The sequence below is a fragment of the Molothrus ater genome, chromosome 3, assembly GCF_012460135.2.
Source record: "Molothrus ater isolate BHLD 08-10-18 breed brown headed cowbird chromosome 3, BPBGC_Mater_1.1, whole genome shotgun sequence".
NCBI classification, from domain to species: Eukaryota; Metazoa; Chordata; class Aves; order Passeriformes; family Icteridae; genus Molothrus; species Molothrus ater.
In genome coordinates, this window is record NC_050480.2 from 7,654,715 (window position 1) to 7,678,445 (window position 23,731).

Here is a 23,731-nt window from a genome sequence, read left to right on the forward strand (position 1 = left end):
TATTTCAGGCACAAGCAGCCAGGACACCCCGCAGCTGGGCTGCTCCAAGAGCTCCTGCCGCCTTTGTCTGCTCCCCCAAAAGTGGGGAGAGCGGCAATTAGCGCAGCAGCTGCTCCTTAGGAGCTACGAAATCAACCCCGGCTCACAGGCAGGGCTGTGAATGCACAAACCTCAGGGATGATCAAAATGAACTTCAGCCATCTGCAGGGCTCAGGAAGGGCCCTCAGGCCTTCTCCTGGGGGTCTGCCCAAGATTGACACTTCCATAAATGCTGAAAACGAAGTGTTTGCTAGAGGGCTGCTTCCACGTCGGTGTGTGAAGAGTGGCAGTCTGAGGAAGCAGATTTGGTGCAGTGCAGGCGTGGCAAAGACATTTCCCTCCCTGGCACTACAACAGCTTTATAGAAAACATCAGCAACGAGATGCAAGGCAGGACATTTAACTCTCAGCAGAAAAAAAACCCTGCATCCATAAACAGGTATGGGGTGAAATCATCGTGGCAAAGACATTTCCCTCCCTGGCACTACAACAGCTTTATAGAAAACATCAGCAACGAGATGCAAGGCAGGACATTTAACTCTCAGCAGAAAAAAAACCCTGCATCCATAAACAGGTATGGGGTGAAATCATCGTGGCAAAGACATTTCCCTCCCTGGCACTACAACAGCTTTATAGAAAACATCAGCAACGAGATGCAAGGCAGGACATTTAACTCTCAGCAGAAAAAAAACCTGCATCCATAAACAGGTATGGGGTGAAATCACTGTGCTCTACATTCAGGAATTATACTGCTTTTTGTAATTGCACAGTAGCTTTATAAGGTGTGATCCCAACTTAAAGCCACCCTGAACATTCTGCCAAACATAACAGTGACCTCTGGTTTAACTTCCTTCGTTTTATTAAAATGCAAATACTTACTTTATTGCATACTGAATTAGAGCAAATATAGTCCATTAGCAAGTCAAATTCTGCCAATATTTCAACACAGCTCTGAGGAACAGATGCATAAATTGCATCACCCCAAGTGGCTGAGAAGTACACTGCTCTCAGGAGCACAGCACAGACAACATTACTCATCTACATTTTTGCTGCATCTTCAGCTTATTCCACTGTTACTTGTGGTGTTCTCCCACTGCGAGGACTTATGTTTACAAGCCCTCCAGAAGAGGACTGGGAGAAGCTGAATTGTAGAGCAAGAGGTCATCAGTTACAGAGTGACACTTTGTTTGGCACTTTAATTATTGACTAAACACTTAGAGATGAGATTAGCAGCAAAATGTAGTAGTTAAACTGAAATAGTTTCATACAGAAATATTTTCATGAGTAATAACACTGTGAATATCTCCCTTTAAAGGATATTCCAGTTTTCATCAGGCATCACTCTGACGAATCCTACTTACCCCCTGGAACAGAAGATGAATAAGGACCAAACTGTGACTGAGTCAAAAGTTTGAACTCTTCACTCTTGCAATAGTTTTCCTAACTTTTCCCATTACAAGCTCCCCCTGCTATGAGCACCTGGCAGACACAGCAGGATCTATCTTCTCATTATCCCTAGGTAAGCACACAGACATCCTTAGGCAATTATTGCTAAAAATAACAATTGTTATGTTCTAACTTTTCAAAAGTGCTGAATTCAGGAACTTGTAAAATTGACTAAAAATAGTGTTGGCACAATTCACTTAATCAATGAGTGTCAGTAGTGAATGAATTGCCTGCCAGAAGTACTACACTTCCTCTCAGTCCTTTAGTCCTATTTTAAGGGCTTTCTTTCCAGATATGATACTGTATTGAAAGAAAGGACAAGAGGGATTATGTTCAGTACTTTTACCGCAATAATAATACTTTGTTTAGTATATATGAATACAACCTCTTTAAAATAAAACAGCAAGTATGAAGAAGAGATGCACTATCTCTAGTCAAACAACATTTATGGGATAATTTGTGTACAAAGTATAAATACTGCCAGCTCTTTGATCCCAATTCTACTATCAGTTCTGCAAAATAGCTTCTGGGCCAAGTTCCATTCTTTCTAATGAAATTCAAACTATGTGGGTGCCCAAAAGACTAACTGAATAGGGAATGCCCAATTTTATCCCTTTCCACACTTCATAGATAACAAATAAGTAGGCAGAAAAGAGTGAAGAGAGGGAAAGAGGGAAGCTTTTAGATTATCTGTGCTGAATTTTCTGTCAGAGTGCAGCATTGAAAAAGGCAGTTTGGTAACAAAGGTACTGAAGGCCTGGAAATCTATTACAAGATTCAGGGAAAATCATTATGTCCTTCATCCTTCTGGTGCAAACAAAACCTCTACCAAGTGTGAATCACTGTGAATATATTAACTCCCTCCTCATTGAGGCAAGCTGCAGAAAACAATTAAACCAACAAAGAGCTAGTGAAAGTGTGTCATACTTCAGCTACAAATATTTTACTTGCTTTTCTTGTATCTCCACTTCTCCTGTCATAATTCTTCTTTCTTTCTTTCCCTTGTACAAACTAAGGACAGCCTCACTGTTTACATGAACAGAAGATTTAGAATTTATCTCCTGCCTCTTTTGACTAGTGAGAGATGCTGTGTGAAAGTTGTCTAAAAAGAACTCCACCGTAAGTCATGATTTTCATAAACTCAAAATTGTGTACTAATGCATTTTTAGCTAACTCCACATTTTACCCTTGAAGTGCAAAAAATACTCTCTCCTAATGTAAAAATATCTTGTCAGAGCCACTCTGAAGGCCAGAATAAAGTTGGCTTTATCATGCAATAAAAGTTTAGCAGCACCTTTCAAGTAAGAATGGAGTACTGAAATACAGACCAGTTTTGGGTTTCTCACGCATGTTTAGAATCTAATGCATTTTAAAAAGTTTTGGGGCACTTCAAACAATGGAGAACTTCAATGAATTTAGTTTTATGAAGCATGCTGCAATCACAGTCCAAATCCTAATGGAAAGAATATGCAGAGCATGGCAAGCTGACACCCTACAAAATCTGCAGGTATAATTAATGCCTCTGAAACAGCAATATCCTTTATTCCAGTGGCTACATGCAAACCCTGGAATTTCTTCTGAGGCAGTTTGGAAGCAGTTTGGAATTTTGTGTGTGCATGTATAGCAGAGGGGTGTAGCTCCCACTCAGTGTGATATTGACAGAGATCTAGCTCATCTTATTGCCCCTGTTCATTAGTATTTCTGTAGGGCAAACATCCCAAGCCTGCAAGCATACAACACCAGATAATTTCATTCCCAGAAATCTGAAATGTGACCACAGCAGTTTGGGTCTGACTCCAAACTGGGCTGGATTTGAACAGCTTCTGTAGAGATCCAAGATCTCATGCAATTATTGAACCAACAAAACATCAGACCCCTCAAAAACAGCGAGGAAATTTTTACTTTTGGTCAAAAATAAAAGAAGCAAGCTCTGCCTGCAAACAAGAAAACCAAGCAGATCTCCAAAAACAAGATTTCTATCTTGTTTCTATCTATCTATCTTGTTTCTATCTTGTTTCTATCTATTTCTATCTATCATCAGAACAACTGTGCAACCTTTCCTTTCCGGTTGTGTACATGTCTGGTGTAAACAAATGTTCTTCATATTTATTACCATGTGGTTTTTGTAGCATCTGGCACAACCAGGCTTTACTCTTTACCTGACACCAAAAGCACTGCTGTAACACAAACACCAACACAAACATTATAGAAAAGGAGAGCCAAGTCTTGCTGAAAGTCATCTCTCAACACAACCTTTAAAAGATCAAAGTATCCAACTAAGAGAACAGAATGCAAAATTCAAAAAGTCGCAAAATGTAAGACAACAGAACATCCACCTAAAGACAACAAAAGTAGACTTGTATTACATTTTCTTCCAAAAAGGAGAATGTGTACTAAAACTACCCTTTTGACTTCAGACAGTTTTAAAACATGACGTTTTCATCTGATAATGTTAATTCAGAATATCACTGTAGTCCCAATAACAGATCATATGTTTAAACCTGTAAAGAAAGGATTAATGAACATCCGTTTCAGATTCACATTGCTTATCAGGCCAGTTAATAGCAAGTTCAGATCATGACAAAACTATCTCATGGAATCCAATCAAAAGCATTCAACTCTGTTCTGAACCACTGAAATTGCAGGGCAAAGATTGAGGAGGAAAAAAAGTAAAGGCTTTTGAGATTATAAAAACAATCTTTAAAATACATAGTAATTACTTAAATAGTTTTATACACTGCCTGGGTATAACCTTCTGTGTTGCCCTGAGTCACGGGGAGACATTGAATGACAACCTGGGTATCTGCAGTATTTTTTCGACCCACAGAATTTTATATTCACTCTTCTGAAGATATCCACATTGTCTCTTGATTGGGGATTATGCTCCCAGTCACTCTGTGGGAAGGGTCTCCTGACAGTTTTCCTGCTGCCCAGAAGATTACTCAAAACTCAGCAGTTTCATCACATTGATGAGGTGTGAAAAGAGAGAGCATTAGATACATCAAGAAACATGACATGTACTGAGAAGCCAGCAGCAATGATGAACTCTTTGGTCTCTAATGAGAGTGGACAAAGTTCATGTGCTCCATCATTGTAACAATCGCTGCTAACAGCAAAAATGTCACACGCTGCCATTTTTTGTTCCCTTTTGTGATCTTTGTTTGAGCAGCAGTTTATCAGAACTCTGGAAACATCATCCTCTTTCTCCTGTAAGGCAGAATACCACTGCCATTTCCACAGCCCAAAAATGCCTAATGATTAGACTGAAAATTCTGTTTTCCTCTTAGATAACACAAGCACCTAAGCTTCAAAGACTAGTCCACTACAAGGTAAGAGGAAACCTGGGATATATTAACCCTGCAGACTTATCCCTCTAAGTGTGGCTATGCTGCAACATTTTCTTTTTCTGTTAAGTCCAACTTAATGAGGAATTAAAACATTTATTGAGGTTGTAAAAAAATGTAGAGCACTACCAAAATAAAACCATTGCTGCTATTCCCAGTTTCACAACAAACTAATTGTCTTGAGTTTCCACTTAGAGATTTCTCAGCCCCAGGGAGAAAGTGTGATTCCTTCTTACAATATGGATGGTTATACACCACTTTCAAAATTCCTTGTGATTATGCATCACATTTGCTAAATTTGCTTATATAAACTCACATTAAGCATTTTAATGAGCCATGCTATAGGCCTACAGAAGGGCTCTGCTAATGACCATCAGCCTGCAGACTGGGTAAAAGAATGCTACACATCCATAAATCCCTAAATGCATGATGAAGCAATCAACACACAGACCCAAACCCACACTCTTAAAATCCATCACATTATCTCAGGCTTGCCAGTGACCATGAGGCAGAACAACATAGAGAGTGATCCTGGCAATAACTAGCAAATTTATCAAGAAGAAAAGAATGTGATCAGTCGTTGAAATGAGCTACTGGGACACCTGACACTCCTCAAAGGAGAGTGGCCACTGGAGCTGCTGCAAGCAGGGAATGCTAGGAGCCACAGGAAGGTGAAGGTCTGGAGCCTATCAAGGTCCAAGTAAAAAAAAATATTTTATATGGCAATTACTCCAGTGCATATTGGTCAGTCTCCTCCAGCCAAAATATGGGAGAAAAAAAAAGTCAACTGGACAAGGGTAAAAAAGGAACGATAGAGCTTTTTAACAAGGTTGATTTCACATAATATTTAGAGACCTTTAAAGGAAAAGAAGCTCTGTACTCAAATAATCCTCTTCTGCTATTAAGGAAAAGCCTAAAAGCTAACTTTCCCTGTTAGCTGATCCAAGGAGCTCAGTAATGTTTCACTGAACATATTGTGGGGTTTTGTCCAAACTTTGGGAGTCTGCTTTCACTGCTGACAAACAGGCATGACACAGACACAGGACCAAGCCTTATCTCCATCCTCAGAATGCTCTGTCCACAGCTGAACCTGTGGTGTTAACCCAAAACCCTTCAAGCCTCTGCTTGCTCCGGATGTCTCTGGATTACTGTTACTTGCACACATGGGAGTAATTTTAACTTTTTTTACAGAATATGTAAATGTTGAAATGTACTGAAACAAAACTGTACAGACAGTGTGTGTCTGGAATTCTGTACTACACTCACTAGGTTTTACATTTTATTTACACTGTCTCAATGTGAACAGAATGGCAATTATACAATCACTCTTTGAGGTCCTGTGGGTTTTGGTTATTTACCAAAACCTGTAAATACAGTAAAACATAACTATCACAAGAATTAGGACATATAAAATGAAATATAAATTTAAAATAGACATTTATTTTACTTTTGCAAAGTGGTAAAAACCAGAATTGAACCTTGTAAACACCAGAACTACTGAATACAGAATAAATTTCCACCATTACCACAGCAGATCCAGCTCCACTGGAAACCACAGTGACAGAGGCACAAGACCAGACCAAGCACTAGCACTGCCCAACCAACTGACTAAAACATTAAAATTTGCTTCAAATATGTTAGGTGAATTGGTTTTTAGCTTTGTTTTGTTTAAAACACCCCAGCTCCTGATTCACTATCTACTATACTACTGCTGGTACTGGAGTGCTGAACTGGCTGAGCTGGGTTATTCAAACCCAGTCCCTGCAGGGGTTTTTGTCTGTGTGCTTGTACTCTTCAAGACAGTTCAAGTTCATCTGGAACATCTTTGAGATTAATGTCACCTTGCCTGTGGTTAGAATTCTTGCTGAATTTACTCTCTTCCCATCATCCCTTAAGGATTCATAAAAGCCAAAAAAAAACCCAAATAAAATCAAGAAAAAGGATTGAGCTCTGGTACAGTATTTTCTTACACTTGCAGTTTTAGGAATTTTAGGCATAACTTAACTAAAATGCCACACTACATCAGAAAAATGAGTAAAAGTCTGATCAACCTCAACTCCCTCCACACTAAGTTCCAGTTCTGATGTTCAGAAATCATTCTTACTTTAGCTTAATGGGCTATAAAAACAAATATTTGCTGATAATTGGAGGAGAGTTACTTAAATTGTTGAGCAGTGTCTGGCATGAGCAAACTGAAACCTGAAATGTGTTCACTGAGCAAGAAGTTCAATCAACTCTCCTCCTTAGTGAGGATTTATTGAATTAATTCCAAAATTATGATGCATAACCTAATCAAAATTTAATTTAAATTTCCTCCAAGGTAAAGTAATAATATTGCAGTGCTTGATTAATGAATTCGACTGTATTTTGATCTAGGAAATTCCTAATTGTCCTTAGTGTTAACATAAGCATCAATTAGGAATTTAAAAAATAAGGAATCAAGCTGTTAGGTGGATTTCTTGAAATACAACTGCAATTGCAATTAAATAATATCGCTGTCATCAGTAACTGAACATATTTTAACAGCCCCCCCCAAAATATTTGACTGTAAAAGTCATGGTAGACCTCACAGGCACATCTTGGCCCATCACAGGCACTCCTCAGCAGGGCTGATAAGCCCAAGAAGTCTGAGCTGCTCTGTACTGCTCTGCTCCCACCCACCACCACCTTGTGTCTTCTGGACAGCACTGCAGGGAACCATGGAATCACATCCTTAGGGAAACAAAGGCACTTGAGAGGGAAAAAAGCCTCCACAGCATTTGCTCACCCCAGTGTGTCCTGTGCAAATCACCTGGCACTTGTATGGAACCAATGTCTGCATGATGGGATATTCCACAGGAACACAGATCCATCCCAGAAAACCCCACAGCACTGAATAAAATCAGGCACCTGCAGCCTGAGAGGACCTCACATGGTGCTGGGTTCAGAAAAGAAGCCTTCTTCTCATTTACTTCAGGGCAGGAGAGACCTGACTGTGGCTGTAAAATGTTCATATCTTCTTTATGCTGAATCAATCATTCTTCAGTAACCAGAAAATTTAGGTTTATTCAATCCTACAGCACTGTAGAAACAAGGAGCCATGTGTTCCTGCACGTCTACATGCCAGCACCATACAGACCTGCTTCACACAAACCCTGCTTGTTTTAATGATACAGAAACATTTTCCCCCAACCAAACATCAGAAAATGCCTGGTTGCAGAACAGTTGCATCCTCCATTCTATTTTGGAAAATGTAAATAAGTTACATAAGTATATATAATAGCTCGTGAAATATCACACACCTGGTCACAGTTTCTCAATAAACTTCTCCAAGTGTTTTGGATATAAACCCAAAAACACATCGTTAAAAAGGTCTTTGCTCACTGGAATCAGATTTCTATGACATATTTAACAATTTAACAATTCCCAAGGACCCCTTCTAAAACCAGTGAATAATGAAATTGAACATACTTTTATAGCCCACCTCTAACCTCTTTAAAACAGCAAATTTACATCAGCTCTTAAACATTAAGTTCTAATGTCAAAAATAGCAAGATACCACAGTTTTCAATGCCCTATAAAAGAACTTCCTGACTTCAAAACAGGTATGCTGTTGTTTCATAAAAATAGAAACAGACCCTAAAGCCACACAATATTGAAGGATATATTTAGTACTTGCTGGAAGAATCCTAACAGCTATTTTCCTGTATCAATATAGCTGGCACTCAATTCTTTACTGTTTTTCCTCAATTTTCCTCTATGCTACATAAAACACAGCTGCTTTTAGCGGTTGTCAGATTTGAAGGCTACAAATCTCTGTAGTTATTGCACCCTCCTCTTCTTGCATATAATCTCTCAATTAAAACAAATGTCTCCCCAAAGAACTTTGAAGAAGAGGCTGAATTAACAAACCATTTAAGTGAAACAGAAGCAAGCCAATCCCTCATGAATACAGAGTCTGCAATTAGCCAAAACGCTCCATTTTGCCGTTCACAACAAGGCCAATGTGCAATAAAAATTAAACATTGATGCAGGCAAGGCATTCCCATGGGGCTCACATATATTAAACCACTACCACTCAACAGTTGCTTTATGACCAAGAAACTGGGACACAGCTTGAGACTGGCTGGCTGCCTGTTTGATAAAGAGGAAAGCTATTGGTAATAAGTATTTTCCTTTCTTTTTGTGTCCGACGTGGCATAACCAGGCTCAGGAAGTACTCAGATGTGGCTCTGACCAGCCACATGCTCACAGGGGTGCCAAACAGACAGGACTCAGGTTCTGACTGAGCAGAGGATGGCAGCCCAGAGGTTCTGCATGGAGGCACAGCTATGCCTTTGGGTCAGCTCACAGTGATAATCCCCAGCACTGGCTTTCCCAAAACCTCTGAGGATGATGTTTGTTAAAACCCTATCTGAATTTAGGTCTTAGCTTGATTAGGTTGTGTTCAGCAGTCCCCACTGCAGTGATGACCTTTTTAAGGAAAAATGCAGGATTTAGGTGGCTTTGTTATCAGTCTGCAGAACAAAATGTATAGAACCTTGAAAAAGAATAAAATTGTTTGGAACCATGATTATTTTTACTTCAATGGGACACAGGAAAAACAAAGATTGCTTATGAAAATCCTATTTGAAGCCACAAATAGGTAACCCACAATCTATCAGCTCCTTCAAATGTCTCAGAAGCTGAGGCACTCAGCATCTCACCTGTGTCAAGCTGAAATACATACTGTTACCAACTTTTCTATTCCATCAACCAGAAACCTTGAACATTAGATAGGTAACTAATAAAAATGTTCAGCATGTCAAATACTAAGCCAGTGTTCAAAAAGCAAGGGTATTTTTAAAGCCTGTACTACAACTGTAACAGCAATTTAATAGGACTATAAAAGAAGCTCCAGCTGTAAAAGACTTGCTACCTTGGAAAAGCTCGTTCCAAAATAAATGGCCTGATGTTCTGAAGTTCAGTTTTTATCCAGACAACCTCTATTATGTCAACGTTTTACAAATTGTCTTGCTCTGTCCTTACAAGGTCATCCTGACATTCGCTTCTCAGTTGAATCCAGCTTTCCATCAACAGAGTATGAGGATCAAAGAGAAAATAAATGCACATTGCCACAGGAGGGCTTTAATTCTCATAAACTTCACAAATCCTTGGCTGGTTCACACTCACCTTTCGCAGGAGGAAGCAAATCCGCTCAATATTCCTCAGCCTCTCCCTCTGTCAAGAGAAAGTGGGGGAAAGGCAGGAGATTAGCTGGTGTCACAAATGAAGACAATATATCACAATTACAAGGGGTCAATGTTTTAATTAATGGCTGCAGTGAAGCAGCACATGTTATTAATCTGGATTGACAGCACTCACTTCTTATCCACTGCTTGCACACACAATGATTTTCCCATTTCTAAGTCCCAGTGAGTTATTTCTCATTTGTTACTGGGTGTAACAATATCAGCTGGGGATTCAAGCCTGTGTTAGCCTTCAGCCAGAGGCTGCAACTCATTTTAAGTCATCATTTGTGGCTCTATCCAATTGTGCCAGTTGATACCACAGAGACCTGGTCTTGCATTTTCAGGCACCCAACCTCTGGCTTCAAGATAAATCTGAGTGGGAAAAACAATGAAGTTTGCATGGCAGCGCTTCCTCTATCATTAAGATGGTGCCTGAACATGTGATGCTAGAATTTAACACATTTGTTACTGTCATATTTTCTGAAAAATCCCTTCACCCAGGATTTTGCTCCTGGGAAGCTGAGAAGCCTCAGAGAAAAAGGAAAACAATTCTTATCTCATTTGCTTCTCCTGTGTTGTGCTCATGTGGAATGTGTTTGGAGATTGTTTACCCACAGGTGATTGTTTCATTAATTTCTGCTGTGGGTTGTTTTGACTCATTGGCCAATCAGGGCCAAGCTGTATCAGGACTCTGGAAAGAGTCACGAGTTTTCATTATTATCTTTTTAGCCTTCTACAAGTATCCTTTCTGTATAGTTTAGTATTCTTTAATATAAAATAGTATCATAAAATAACAAATTAGCCTTCTGAGAACATGGAGTCAGATTCATCATTCCTTCCTTCATTGGGGCACCCCGCAAATACAATACACATTAGTGAAAAATATCTGAAATGGCCTAGAAATGCCACTTGAAACAACAGATGCATTCAAAAATACTGAGAATCACTGTAATTAAGCATTGTGACTCAAAAGATGTTCTAAAAACTCAACTCAGAGAAAGAAGACAAATAGAGAAAGAAGACAAATCAAAGCCAGGCTTTCTTTTCAATGGCTCATAATGAGAAGCTAACCAGCAAAACCAAATTTCACTGCATAGCCCCTTGGCTGGAGTTACTGTGAAAGATTCTACTTAGTGTTAGTTACACTGCAAAAGGCAGAGTGAGTGGGCTTGCTGTCCTCAGAAGATTACCTGATATTTTCATTTAGATATGGCAAAATATTCCAAACAATTAATGTTTTTAAACAGGTAATGTACTATAACAATGTGAGAAGCCAACTCTCCCTAAGCCTTTTGCTTTTCAAATGTTTTAAAACTCAAGGTTGTGGCAAATTTGATTCTAATCTCCAAATAAATAGATTTTTTCCTTTTCTGTCCCCAAGTTTAAGCCATTGAGAGCCACAGAGGCAGTGGCAACTTGATAGGCCCCAGAAAAATACCGTGCCTCTTTTTGGAGTCTTGTTAATTTTTTTTTTATCGTGGAGACCAATTCCATTACCATTTTAAAATACAATGAGATTATCTCCATAGAGCATCCCAACTTTTTGGAAGTGAACAATTTACTAGAATTTGGTACATATAAATTCAGTGTGTAGTTCTCAGATAGGAAGTAAAAACAGATAAAGTGGATTGAAAATCAGATTACTTCCAGTAAATTCAAAACCAGATGACATCCATTGATGTCCTCTATAGGATTTCTTCATACAGTTTCCTTCTTTTCTTCTCATTCTTTGATTATGTGTTAGTGAACAGTAAAAAATATATATATATTCTAGGTTTATAAATTTATATATTTATTTATAAATATTCATGCTTAAAATCATCAGTGGTCTAAGCAGTACATGTCCTCAGCTGAGTTATGGAACAAGGTTAAGTGGCAAAGTACTAGCTACTGCATCTGGTTATCAGTTGTAGGCAATTCAACAACCTGATACTCTACTGTAGAGATCAAATTTAGCACCTGCCACAATCATTGTCATTCCCAGTGAGGTGATGGGGAGCCAAGTTCTGCTCTCAGTTCTGGTGGTACAAACTGGCACGTGCAGCTGTAGTCAGCTAAATCACCCTAGATTACAGCTTTAATTAACAGAGGAATTTGGATATGCTTAAATCTAGGCTGCCTTTCTGGTTCATTAGTTACAACTGAGTTTACAATCCAAGGCTCTTAATGCTCTCCTATAGCAGATGCAGCAGAAAATGATATTTACTCCTAAAGCATAGGAGAGTCCAGAGGCCTGCCATGGGACAGAGAGGTCCAGGCACGCAGCTCTTAACAAATTCTTTCAAGTTTTTGGCTCATTGATACAGATAGTATGGGAGAAAGTAGTCATCCCATGCACAAACACAGAGAAAGCAAAGTGTTTCAAAAAGGAAAACTTGTGTCACAGAATGAAAAGGTGAAAAAGAAAGCATTAGCATCATATGACATTCTTCAGCTTTTGAATGTCCAAATTACCTTCCTGCCTCCTTCAGCAAAGAGGAAAGCCATTAACATAAAAATTGCCATCTGGCTTCCTCAGACTGGCCCAATAATCAATTTTCCAAACCACAGCTGACTTCACAAGAGACTCCCAGTTCATTTCCACACTCATCCTTCACCAAGAGCTCTGTGCTCCCTGTTTCTGGAGCAGCCCCAGCCCCCAGGCTGTACTCACTGCATGGGCTGGGTTGCACTGGTCGATGGGGCTCTTGAAGTCTGTCCGAAGCTCATCGAAGGCAATTATCTGAAAAACAATTTTTTCAAGTCCTGTAATGAGTGCTCCTTCAAACACTTATTTTCCTTAAGGGACTAATCAGATGCATTGCCTGCCTTCCTCACTTTCCAGGGAAAATACAGGAAAATAGCTTCCCTGACACACTCCCTTTAGAAGTAAGTAGTTAAAACAAAACATGGGATACTCCTACGTATGACACCTAGAACTCATTAATCTGTCACTCTGCAAAATCATATCTATAGCCTTTTCAGTGCTGCTACTTTCCATATTTCTTCCTTCAAATCAGCAAGATTTCTTTTTTCAGATTTCCACATGACACAAAACTGCTTCACAAACGAATACATCTCCATATTTGATGGAAAAAGTCATTAGCTGCCTAAAACACAGAGATGCATCTGATATGATGTCCCAGGTTTAGTACATAAACAGCTGATTTTTATCCCTTGTTAAACCTACCTCAGATATTAATTCTGAATTAGTATCAGCTTCACCATTAAGCTGCTATTCATTAACAAGCACACTTCTCAAAAGGCAAAGCACTCTAGAGCAAACATGTCCTTCCTAAATTCTGGTGGGTTTTAGAACTTTACTTCACACCTCATTAATGGAGAGATGTCTTTTGCTCAGGTCCTTTGGTTTCCTCCATTGACAGATGGATTGAGACAATCTAGTAATCACTGGTGCTTTTAAAGTACAGCAGACAATTTGTCTATAAAAACAATAGTGTTTTATAACATTTTCTTGGAAGATCTTGAGTTAGATCTATTGAAGAGCTAGCATTTTCTTGGAAGACTCTTTTCTTGGAAAGAAAATAGCTGTAATAATCCTCAGCACACTTCATTCAAAAATCTCAAAGCACATTCTTAACTTGGTGTTTGCATTCTAGTAATACCTTTTCTGCTGCTTTTGTCTTGCTTCACCCAAGGAAGGAAAGCTCCCTGACAGGCACCACATAAACAGATGTTAAAACACTGATTCCTTTTTAGACACTTTACAGCCTAAAGTGTCTGTTCTTAATAAAAGATGATGGAAGTACAAGGCAGCAGGTCTGGTAATTAGCAGATGAGTGCAACAGCCATTCCTTGATGTGTAGCAGCGTGCCTGCAGGCTGGCTTTTCAGAAAAGAGCCAACTGGGTGTCAGCACAGACCTGCTGCATAGCCAAAACACATTCATTTAACAGAGATGGAAGGCAGGAGCAGAAAACCTGAAAATGGCCTGTTCTTGAATCACAATAATATGGTGAGAGGCTCGAGAGTAAAACCCAGAGCTACAATCCATGAATTTTAGCACCTCTCCACATCCTGCTCTAATGCTGCACTCATCCTACTGAAACACATCTCATTTAAAAATCAAAAGTGTGGCATTTTACAAGAGCACTCCACAGAATTCAATTTATTCAACTATGACAAGTCAAAGTGGCAGAATAAACCACAAAGGGAACTATAAAATGTGATTACAAGTGAAGCATTTCTCCCTACGGATGCAGTATCTTTCCAAGTTAGGAATTAGATCTACAATGGTAAAAGAACAACTGAGAGAAGCTGTGAGGGGCTTGAAGTACATTTGTGAAGAATAAGGCTCATGACACCTCTGTATTTAATATTTCTTGGACAGGTCTTCATATCCTCCAGCTGGAGCAACTGCTAAGAGGGTTACCTGTGAGCAGGTGAGTCAGACACACCTAGAACTGGGTGTCTCTGCAACTGGATATCAGCATCAGCACTGACAGAAAGGGGGAAGGATGGAAAAGAGGTTAGCCTCAAATATACTGCACATTTATGTTTACTTACATTTTTCTTTTTTTTTCCTGCTTTTTTTTTTTAACTTCACCAACATTCCCAGCTCTGCAGCCAAACCCCCACTCTTTATTTGCTGGCACATAATTTGTGTTATGCTTGCATTATAAGTAAGTGCACTGAAACACAACTGAGAGATATTTTAGCACATGGTTTTCACAGAACCAGTAAGTGTAAATGCAACAGTCTCACAGACAAACCTTTTGAGATGAGCCTGCAAGTTATGACAACGTTAAGAGACATTCCTGCTACACCTGAAAGAGACTGAGGTCTGCTTTCAAGCACACATGACTGGAGGAATGTTTCTTCAATGAAAGTTTCAGTGTCTCTCTGGAAGGAGGCTGTCAAAAATAAATCCTCCTCAATTTATTTTTAAAAAGTTCCATAACATTTTTATATTTTGTTAAATCTCCAGAAATAGTCTGGTGATGACATGAAAATACCTATTTTAATTTATGAAAAAGCACATTCCTACTTCCTATTTCTCAGTTACAGTGAAAAAATATAAAGCATAGGCAGGGTCAGAATTAGAGAAATATAAAGAAACTCCCAAAGCATTTTGGGGGCATGGTTTTCTTCTGTTTTGTTATTGAGGATGGAGTGTGTTGGGGTTTTTTTCATTGTTTTTAGATCTTACAATGTGGTTTGTCCTAAATCTAAAACCACAACTGAGTAAAAGTATAGCTTCTTAAGATTAGCAGTTGCTCACAACACACTGAGTAATTGTGCAACAAATTCTATTATATTACTGAAAATACAGCTGGGCTGTGCTGCAGCAGAGTTTGCATAATTAATTAGGAAACATCTTCCTCTTTCAATTGTAAGTCTCATTCTGTGGCAGTCTAATGGCCTGGGGCGTTGAGTGGCTGGAGCTGCCATTTTCCCACCCAAACCCCAAATAACCAAGTACTTGTCTCCATGAAGTATTTCACAGTGCTCTTAGGGGAGCTGCAGTGCTCTGACCACAGCCAGAGGAACAACCTCGTGCCTGCTCCCTTTTGAGCTGGATGCAGTTCATCCTGTGTCACAGTCACACTTTCTGAAAAATCCCTTTGCCCAGGATTTTGCTCCTGGGAAGCTGAGAAGCCTCAGAGAAGAAGGAAAACAATAATTATCTGATTTGCTTCTCCTGTGTTTTGCTTCTTTGGAATGTGTTTGGAGATTGTTTACCCACAGGTGATTGTTTCACTGGTTTTCTGTGAATTGTTTTGACTTTTTGGCCAAATGGGGCCAAGCTGTGTCAGAGCTCTGGAAAGAGTCACGAGTTTTCATTACTATCTCTTTAGCATTCTGTAAGTATCCTTTCTGTATTCTTTAGTATTCTTTAATATAATATAGTATCATAAAATAATTAATTAGTCCTCTGAGAATATGGAGTCAGATTCATCATTCCTTCCTTCATTGGGGCACCCCGCAAATCCAATAATCCCGATTCCCACACATCCACTGAGCAGAGCTGCTGAGTGCTCCAGGAGAGCACCTGGACATGCTCAGGGGCTGTTTCACCTCAGAACCTGCCACACTCACAGCATCCTGAGCTGATCACCATCACCATGAGTTCATCTCATCTCACCTTGAGACAATAAAATATACCCCAGGCAGGGCACTTCATAAGAAATGACATCGTTTCACCCCTGTAAATGAATGCATTTTATAAAGCATTCATTATCTTTCAGCTATCCAATCTAATTTGATGGAGGGTGGCAATCAAGACTACGAATCATGCACATGCATGGACATCAGCAACCAAATCTCTGCAAAGGCCACACAATAAAAACACTGTTCCAAAGTAAAACGACCAGCCCCTGGACACAAAGCTGAGCAGAATTTGGAAACATGTTTCCAAATGGAAACATGAAAACTAGAGACTGGTTCTCACAAAATGGAGAGATTTATTTCTATTAGTAAACATTAATGTTGTACACATCTTCATAGATAGAGAATAAGGACTATCTGACATTTATTTAGGAACTTGAAGGAAAAAAACCTAAAACACCAAGTTATCTGTTGACTTACAAAGCCCTATGAGGAAAAGAAAAAGTGCATCATGTTTAGCAATATTTTTTATAATTACTGCAGAAACAGGCCAGGGATTGAATGGACAATGGATATTGCATTACCTTCTGTCTTGGGGAATTTTCCCTGTGAATCCACATTGCAAATCACTGCAGGAAGTTTGTTCTGCCTCTGCCCTAGCCATGCTTTTTCCTGGTGAGAGAAGTGTACTTGTGTGTGTTTTCCACCTAATGAAACTGAAGTTCTATAAAAATACTGCTTGCAGTCTCTGGTGATTCACACCATCTGCAAATCTCAAAATTCCCAGTACAAGCCAGCAAGGAATTTGCCCCAATTTATGCACATAATGCATCAATGAGATCGTGATGACAATACATGTTTCAATTGCAAGTATATTTATAAAATTTGTTTTAATTGCCTGCACTCTCTCTGCTTATCAGAGAGACCATAATAGTTCTGAATAAGGAAGTATTCACACAAGACCAAACATGAATTTTGCTTTCTTTTTATGCTTATGTACCCACCAAAATGAAAATTTCACTTGATGTTAGAAATTAGCTATGATATCTCATTTTTAGGGAAGATACTTTTTTTTTTAATCACTGAGCTCTTACAGAAACGTATTTTAATTGAGAATGTGGTGGTTTAGGGTGGCAGTGAAGTTGGTGTAGGTGTGAATGCAGTGACAGCAAAGAAGTTGGATATTATTGCCTACTGGCATCTCAGGAAAGTTAAGATAAAACAGAACTTGATGACAAGCACACCAACCACAGAACAGAACAGTAACACCTAACATATGCTTCCTTGCCACCACCCTGTCAATGCACCACCATCCCATGTTGAAGGAACTGTCTTTAATGGTTCTTTTAGACAATTTGTCTCCCCTCCACTCTCCCAGGCAGCTTTCACAGCACCCAGGCTGACTGACCCAGGTCAGCACTTGGACAGAAGGGAGGCAGGATTAGGAGCTCCTCAACTTCATGGCTGCCCAGCAATGCATCCAGAGATATTAACTGTGTTGGGAAAATGTGTTTGAATCATGAGGAAATTGGCTGAGGTACTTGGCTGGATTTTGTTGGGCAGAAGCAGCAACTGAAAAAATGTCAGTCAGGTAAGAGTCAGTCAGGGAGGAATGAAAAAGGACCTGGAAGGGAAGGGAAGTCACTACCTGGATGTGAGGGAGCCCATAAAGAGCTACAGAGAACGGGGACAACAGCAAAGTGACAGAGTGAGAGAATGTTTTTTTGCTACCCAATTCTTATCAGTATATGAAATGAACGTGAACAAGAAATTTATCTGTGAGGTGTTACTCATCCCTCTTTGCTCTCTGGTTGAATTGATCTGCCTAATGTTACCAAGCATGAAAGATATTTCAAAATTGTATGTATGGAGGGGTGACCTGCCCCAAATTCCAGTGAATTTTATGCTTTTTATCATGTTGTATTTCCTGTCTATATCCAAGCATCTCCCATTAAAAAGGGAAAGAAGTCTCCAGTCTTGGTTTTCATCATACCTCTCTATGCTACACAGCAGCTTCCCAGACCAGTGGATCTGACATGCTGGTGTTGATGAGAACATGACCAATAGAGCCAAATCAAGGGCAAAGAAAAAAGTGAGATGGAAAGTATTCCTTTCTTCTCTTCTCTTCTCTTTCATTTTTTGAGTAATTAATTCACTACATATTAACAAAAGTAAACAATAATAATTAACAATGCTTTGCAGTTATAGATCTGCCTCCAAGGCAATGAAGGTCTTAGCAAAGGAAAATATAATTTCCATTTTTTTATACAAGGGAAAAAAAGAAGCTCAAAGAAATTAAATTATTTACAGAATCAGTGGCAGAAGAACCAAAGCCTCTGGATTGTTGCACCATATAAAGTTTAAGGGAAAGAGAGAACACTGTCAGTACACTGATAACATGAGAAGTGAAACCATGCACTTCTGCCTGATTATTGCGCTGTTGTTCATCTCTAGAGCAGAGCACTGCTTTAAGCAGAGCCTTTTTGGATTAAGGTTGCAAATGGTTTTAAGTCACTCAAGGGTAGAAAATTGTTCTATTTGTCAGATTTCACACTAACAACTGTATGACATTTCCTTGCTCTACTTAACTTGAATTTCACATGCTGCCACCATCAAATAACCCTCCACACAGAAATCCAAAATGTGGCTCTATCCAGTGCTGCACAAACACTTGAGCACCCAGTCTATAGCCCTTTACTGAAGTTCTTTTGTCTGTAAAAGGATGCTACATTAAGGACAACATGATTTAAACTTTTTAGTCTCTAACTGGAAGCTTAAGCAAATTAAAGTAATGAAAATCTTAATATAATTTCTCCAGTATTTAAGCCAGATCCTAAGGCTTTTCTAATAGAAAGTCCAGGATGCAAATTTAAAAATGCATAATCTCCATTCTGTAAACATGACTCCAAATTATTTCCTACCTACCAGTGGAAATACAGAGGTATAATTGCACTGCTGTAAGTAAATACTGATTAAAATCCATAGAGGAAGGCTCTTTTGCTGAGAGCATGTGTGCACGAACATGCCAGCCTGCACTGCTATATTTACACCTCTGTTTTTCCCTGCATAGATAAAAACTATGCAAGTGAAAAAGTAGCAAAATAAAAACCACCCCAACTTTATACAGATGGGCAAAAGCAATATTACTGCATCAGCTACACGAAATCAGATTTCCAAGCCTGCAGTGAGGTGCAAGGGAAACCACTAAGAATCAAGAATAACTGTTTGGCAGTCACTCAAAACAGTCCGCACCTATTGGCACAAGCATGAAAAGCTCCATCCACATTGGGGAAAAAATACAGAAATTTATTTTCAGGAATACAACCACACTGTACCAAGCTTTGGGTGCCTTGATTGGAAAGTTACTGTGTCCATGGTACCAGTTATTATTGCAACACTGCAGATCACAGTTTGGAAAAGCAACCTAATTCCTGAATGTAAAGAATTCATGTTATTAATTTTGACAAAACCACTAAAAAGCCCTCAGCAACCGCAAAATTCTGTTGTGTACACAATGCTTCCAGAAGGATGATTTGACAAGCATCTATTGACAGATTTCTACAACTCGTATAAAATGGGCTTTTAAAAATAATTTCATCTAACTGCAAGGTGAAACAGTTTTTGTTGGCTAACAACAGGACTCTGGTCACAGATTTCACTCACTCACCACAGATACTGAAATATCTTCCCCAGTCATCCTGCAACTGAGATGTCAACCCCCTCCTGCAGCAGAGAGACAAATGTCCCACTGATTCACCACAGACAGAGATGACCTGGGCTTTAATCACAACTTTATACCCACTCGCTGTCTTCCAGTCTACACCAGCTGAAATGCAGCCAGACAAAATTCAGCTGTGCACATATAAAGTGCATTTTGTTAAGAGAAGGAAGACAAGCAGCAAGCTGTGCAGGAGGGATGACGCTAATATAGCTGTACAGAGCCTGCTTCTAAATAGGTTAATAGTTTTGCTCCCTGCAGCTAGAACACATTTCCAAACAGACCTCAAGCAGAGGAGGAATTTTTAAGGTGTGTCCAGACTGCCATCCTTCTTTCCCTCTCAAAGGATTTCATCATTTTGTTGTCATGATTCTTCTTTTTTTTTCCCTTTTTTCTTTTTTTTTTTTTTTACACCTTACTTTACTGCATTCACTACAGGGAACCAGCTCAGAAAGCAGCAGTGTTCTGTGAATCAAACACACTCCACAACTCACCCCTCAGTGGGACACAAACACTTGCTACCAATAGGAAGAAAAAAACCCCCACATTTTCAATTAGCACCTGAACTGGTGAATACACCATCTGAACAGAAGGGAAGCTTTCTTGGATGTAGACATGCAATGCTTCCATTTAATTACATTCACTGTGGTAGAAACCATTCTTCTACCTCAGCTGGCTGAAGACTCCGTGGGTCAGTGGTGAATTAATGTCAGGGTCTGAACCAAAGGCAGCAGGTATGGTTGGCATTCCCAAGCACTTGTATGTGTGCTCTTCTCTTTTTTCCAATAAAATCTTACAGAGCATTTGACAGTGTTTCCCACCAGCCCCAAAGGCACAATATCTATGCATCATTGTAGGCTGGGGGAAATACAGGTGGAATCTCTGCAGCAATAGGGAACAGAGTATAAATCTCCCACACTCCTTGTGCTTTTGACACAAGTATGCTGCCAATATTCTCTTCATGCATATGGTCTCCTCCTCCTACATGCACTGGGGTATTTAATGTGGATTCCTTATAAAACAAACAGGTTTTTTCAATTTAGATAACAAGATCAAAACCTTTTAAACATTTCAGTCTCTAACTGCTTCTGATCTCTTCAGTTCAGCACCAAAACCCCGAGATCAGTTATTCACAGAGCACCAGTGACATCAAACTGACATGTCATTACTGGGAATGCTGTCACTTCTTAGTTAGGTATTAACTTGATGTGATGGTCGGGACTCGAAAAGCAAACAACCTGCTACAACAAGGATTCCCAGTCACAGCCACATACTCAGCAAACTAAGAAAAGGCATCACAGCATCACAGAATGGGTCAGGCTGGAAGGGACCACAGTGTGTCCAACCTCCCTGCTCAAGCAGGGTCATCCCAGAGCACACAGCAGAGGACTGTGTCCACATGGCTCTGGAATATCTCCAGTGAGGGACACTCCACACCTCCTCTGGCCATTCTGTTCCAGTGCTTGGTCACTGCACAGGAAAGTTCTTCTGAACTTCCTGTGCATCAGTTTCTGCCCATTGCCACTTGTCCTATTGACTGGCACCACTGAGAGAGCCAGGCTCTGTCCTCTTGGCACCCTCCCTCAGATACTGACAGACATTTGATGAGGTCCCCAATGTGTTGTCCCTTCTTGATGCTGAACAGGCCCAGCTCCCCCAGCCTTCCCTCAGAAGGGAGATGCTCCAGTGCCTTGATCAAAGCAAAGGTCATCAGAACAAAGTCTTACAGATTCTTGCACCAGCTTTTTCTTCTGTCCTGGAAAGGATGTAAACAAGGACCACATCTGCAGATAAACTGAACAAGAATATGTATAAATTTAGGCCAAGACTTCATCCCTACTCTTGATCTCTTCAATGGGCCAAGCAGAGATGATGGGAGTTTGGATCCAGGCTTTACAGCTGAGGTGTCAAACTCAGATCTGTGGCTCTGATTCAGGGAATATCTAGTGCAGATGAATTGGTTTGCAGGTCCCCCAAGCAAGCAGGGGGAGATGAAGGCAGTGTTATTTTCTATCCATGTCAGAAGAGGCTGCAGAACTCTGCTTTCAGCACCAGAGATAGCACTGCTTTGCCCTTGCTTCTCTTTATACTAAACTCCATATCAACTAAAAAAAACACAGTAAGAAATTAGCTCCAATGTCTTTCTCACAGCCTCAATATCACAGATGCATCACTACAGATTTGTACATCTGCTACTTGCATAGGCCAAATTCTTCACTATCCAGTTTTTTTCCACACCAAACTGGGGACAGGCTAGACATGAGTTGGTGAAACACCTGTACAAGAGGCTGGCCAGGTGCACAAGGGAGCAGGAAAGGTGGCCTGGTTACAGTGGACCAATAGCTGGTTTATTCTGTATGGAAGCAAGATAACTGCCTACCTATGGAGGTGAGGGTTTATTCTTCTGCCCTTGTTTTTCCTCAAAATTACAAATAATCTCTAATCTATCTCACCTCAAATGCAGTGTGCTCCCATGCAATGTTTCTACTCATCTTTTAGTTCTCATCAGAATTATAGTATATGCAAGGAGAAACACACAGATGCATTACAGCCACAAAGCTCCATCTTCATAAATTATTCTCAAAGTGAACCGAAGCGCTTTTTCTATTACTTAACAGCTCAAAGCTGAAAATCCAAAGCTCGGAATAAACAGACTGTTTCTGCAGAATAAATTCAGGGAAAGGGTAGTAAACAGATGGGAAAATGTACCAAAATAGTTACAACTAGAAAAAAATATTTGCCCCAAAGAAGATGGTAAGAGAATGAGATCAAAAGAGAAGATTCTTTTCAGTATCAGTAGATAAAAGTCATGGGTGAGAGACTGGCCAGCTGGCTGGTTCTGTCTCTAAGCAAGTATCCAGTCTTATCACCACAACACAATTTGTTCTTTTCTTGAGCTTCCAAAGACTCCTACACATTGCTACAAGTTATTATTTTGATATTTTAAAGTTCTGTTATGCTGATACATGCTTGGGAGAAGCATTGCCTTCCTTTCCCCCACACACTCCTTAGTTTTCCTCTCATTGCTGCTGATACTTTCCCCCCCCTCTCCTGTGTTCTCCATTCCTACGAGCAGCAATTTATGCACATTCACAAAAACCCAGGAGTCACATAAAGGAATCTGGGTTCTGTCACTAAAAAATCTGTTCAAGCATGTCACACATTACACCATACCCACACAGAAGACTCATAACATGGGCTGTCCAAAAACATCCACTACCTGAATTAACCACACCTTCTGGCTTCAGGCAGCCTCTTCTGCCCAAATAATTGCCTCCCAAATGAGAATGAGAACACAGAAATCTTCCCTCTTGTTAGTCCCCTTGCTCATACGTGGATTTTCTTCCTCTCATTTCCTCTTTCCTTCACATCTTTCTCCCTGAAGTCTTCCCTCCCCCAGTTCCATTTTCTCCCTTCCCACATCATTTTTATTCCCCGTTACCCACTCAGCAGTGGGGTTCTACTAAAGCTGTCTCAGAAAGAAGCCCGTGGGAGGCAGAAATTCTGCTGGATCTGTGCTTCCTGACTTTCAGGGGCACAGCAGGAGCCCAGCTGGACCAGCAAGAGGCAGGACAATGGAACAGGGGCTCGTCTAAATGTGGGCAGCACCAGGCAGGGATGACAACATTAAAGACCTTCCCAAGTTTTCTTTCTTGGCCAAAAAGAGGCCAGGCAGAACTTGGAGGAAATAACTCCAAGGCCAAGACACACACATAGACACATGTGAAATGGCCCTCAGCCACAGAGCTGTGTTTGCAGGGCTAAAGCAAGGGGAAGCAATAAAGCAGCACTGGAGCTGTGGTTGCAGAAAAGAGGCAAGAGGAAGGGACACAACAACGTGTAAAAGTCATCAAAAACTGAGATTAAAAGAACAACACCCAAAAACATCCTCATCTGTTCAGCCACGTTCTCATAAAACTCCTTAGTT

The 23,731-nt window shown here is 40.0% G+C and overlaps 1 protein-coding gene across 1 annotated transcript in view; it reads right to left on the reverse strand.

Annotated features, from left to right (window-relative positions):
• Nucleotides 1-23,731, reverse strand: part of CNIH3 (cornichon family AMPA receptor auxiliary protein 3) — a 45,404-nt gene that overhangs the window by 11,316 nt on the left and 10,357 nt on the right. Inside the window, exons 2-3 of the mRNA XM_036380176.2 lie at nucleotides 12,692-12,760; nucleotides 9,980-10,027 (exon numbers count right to left, since the gene is read on the reverse strand). Coding sequence (XP_036236069.1) covers nucleotides 9,980-10,027; nucleotides 12,692-12,760 — 117 coding nt within the window. The remainder of the gene's footprint in view (nucleotides 1-9,979; nucleotides 10,028-12,691; nucleotides 12,761-23,731) is intronic.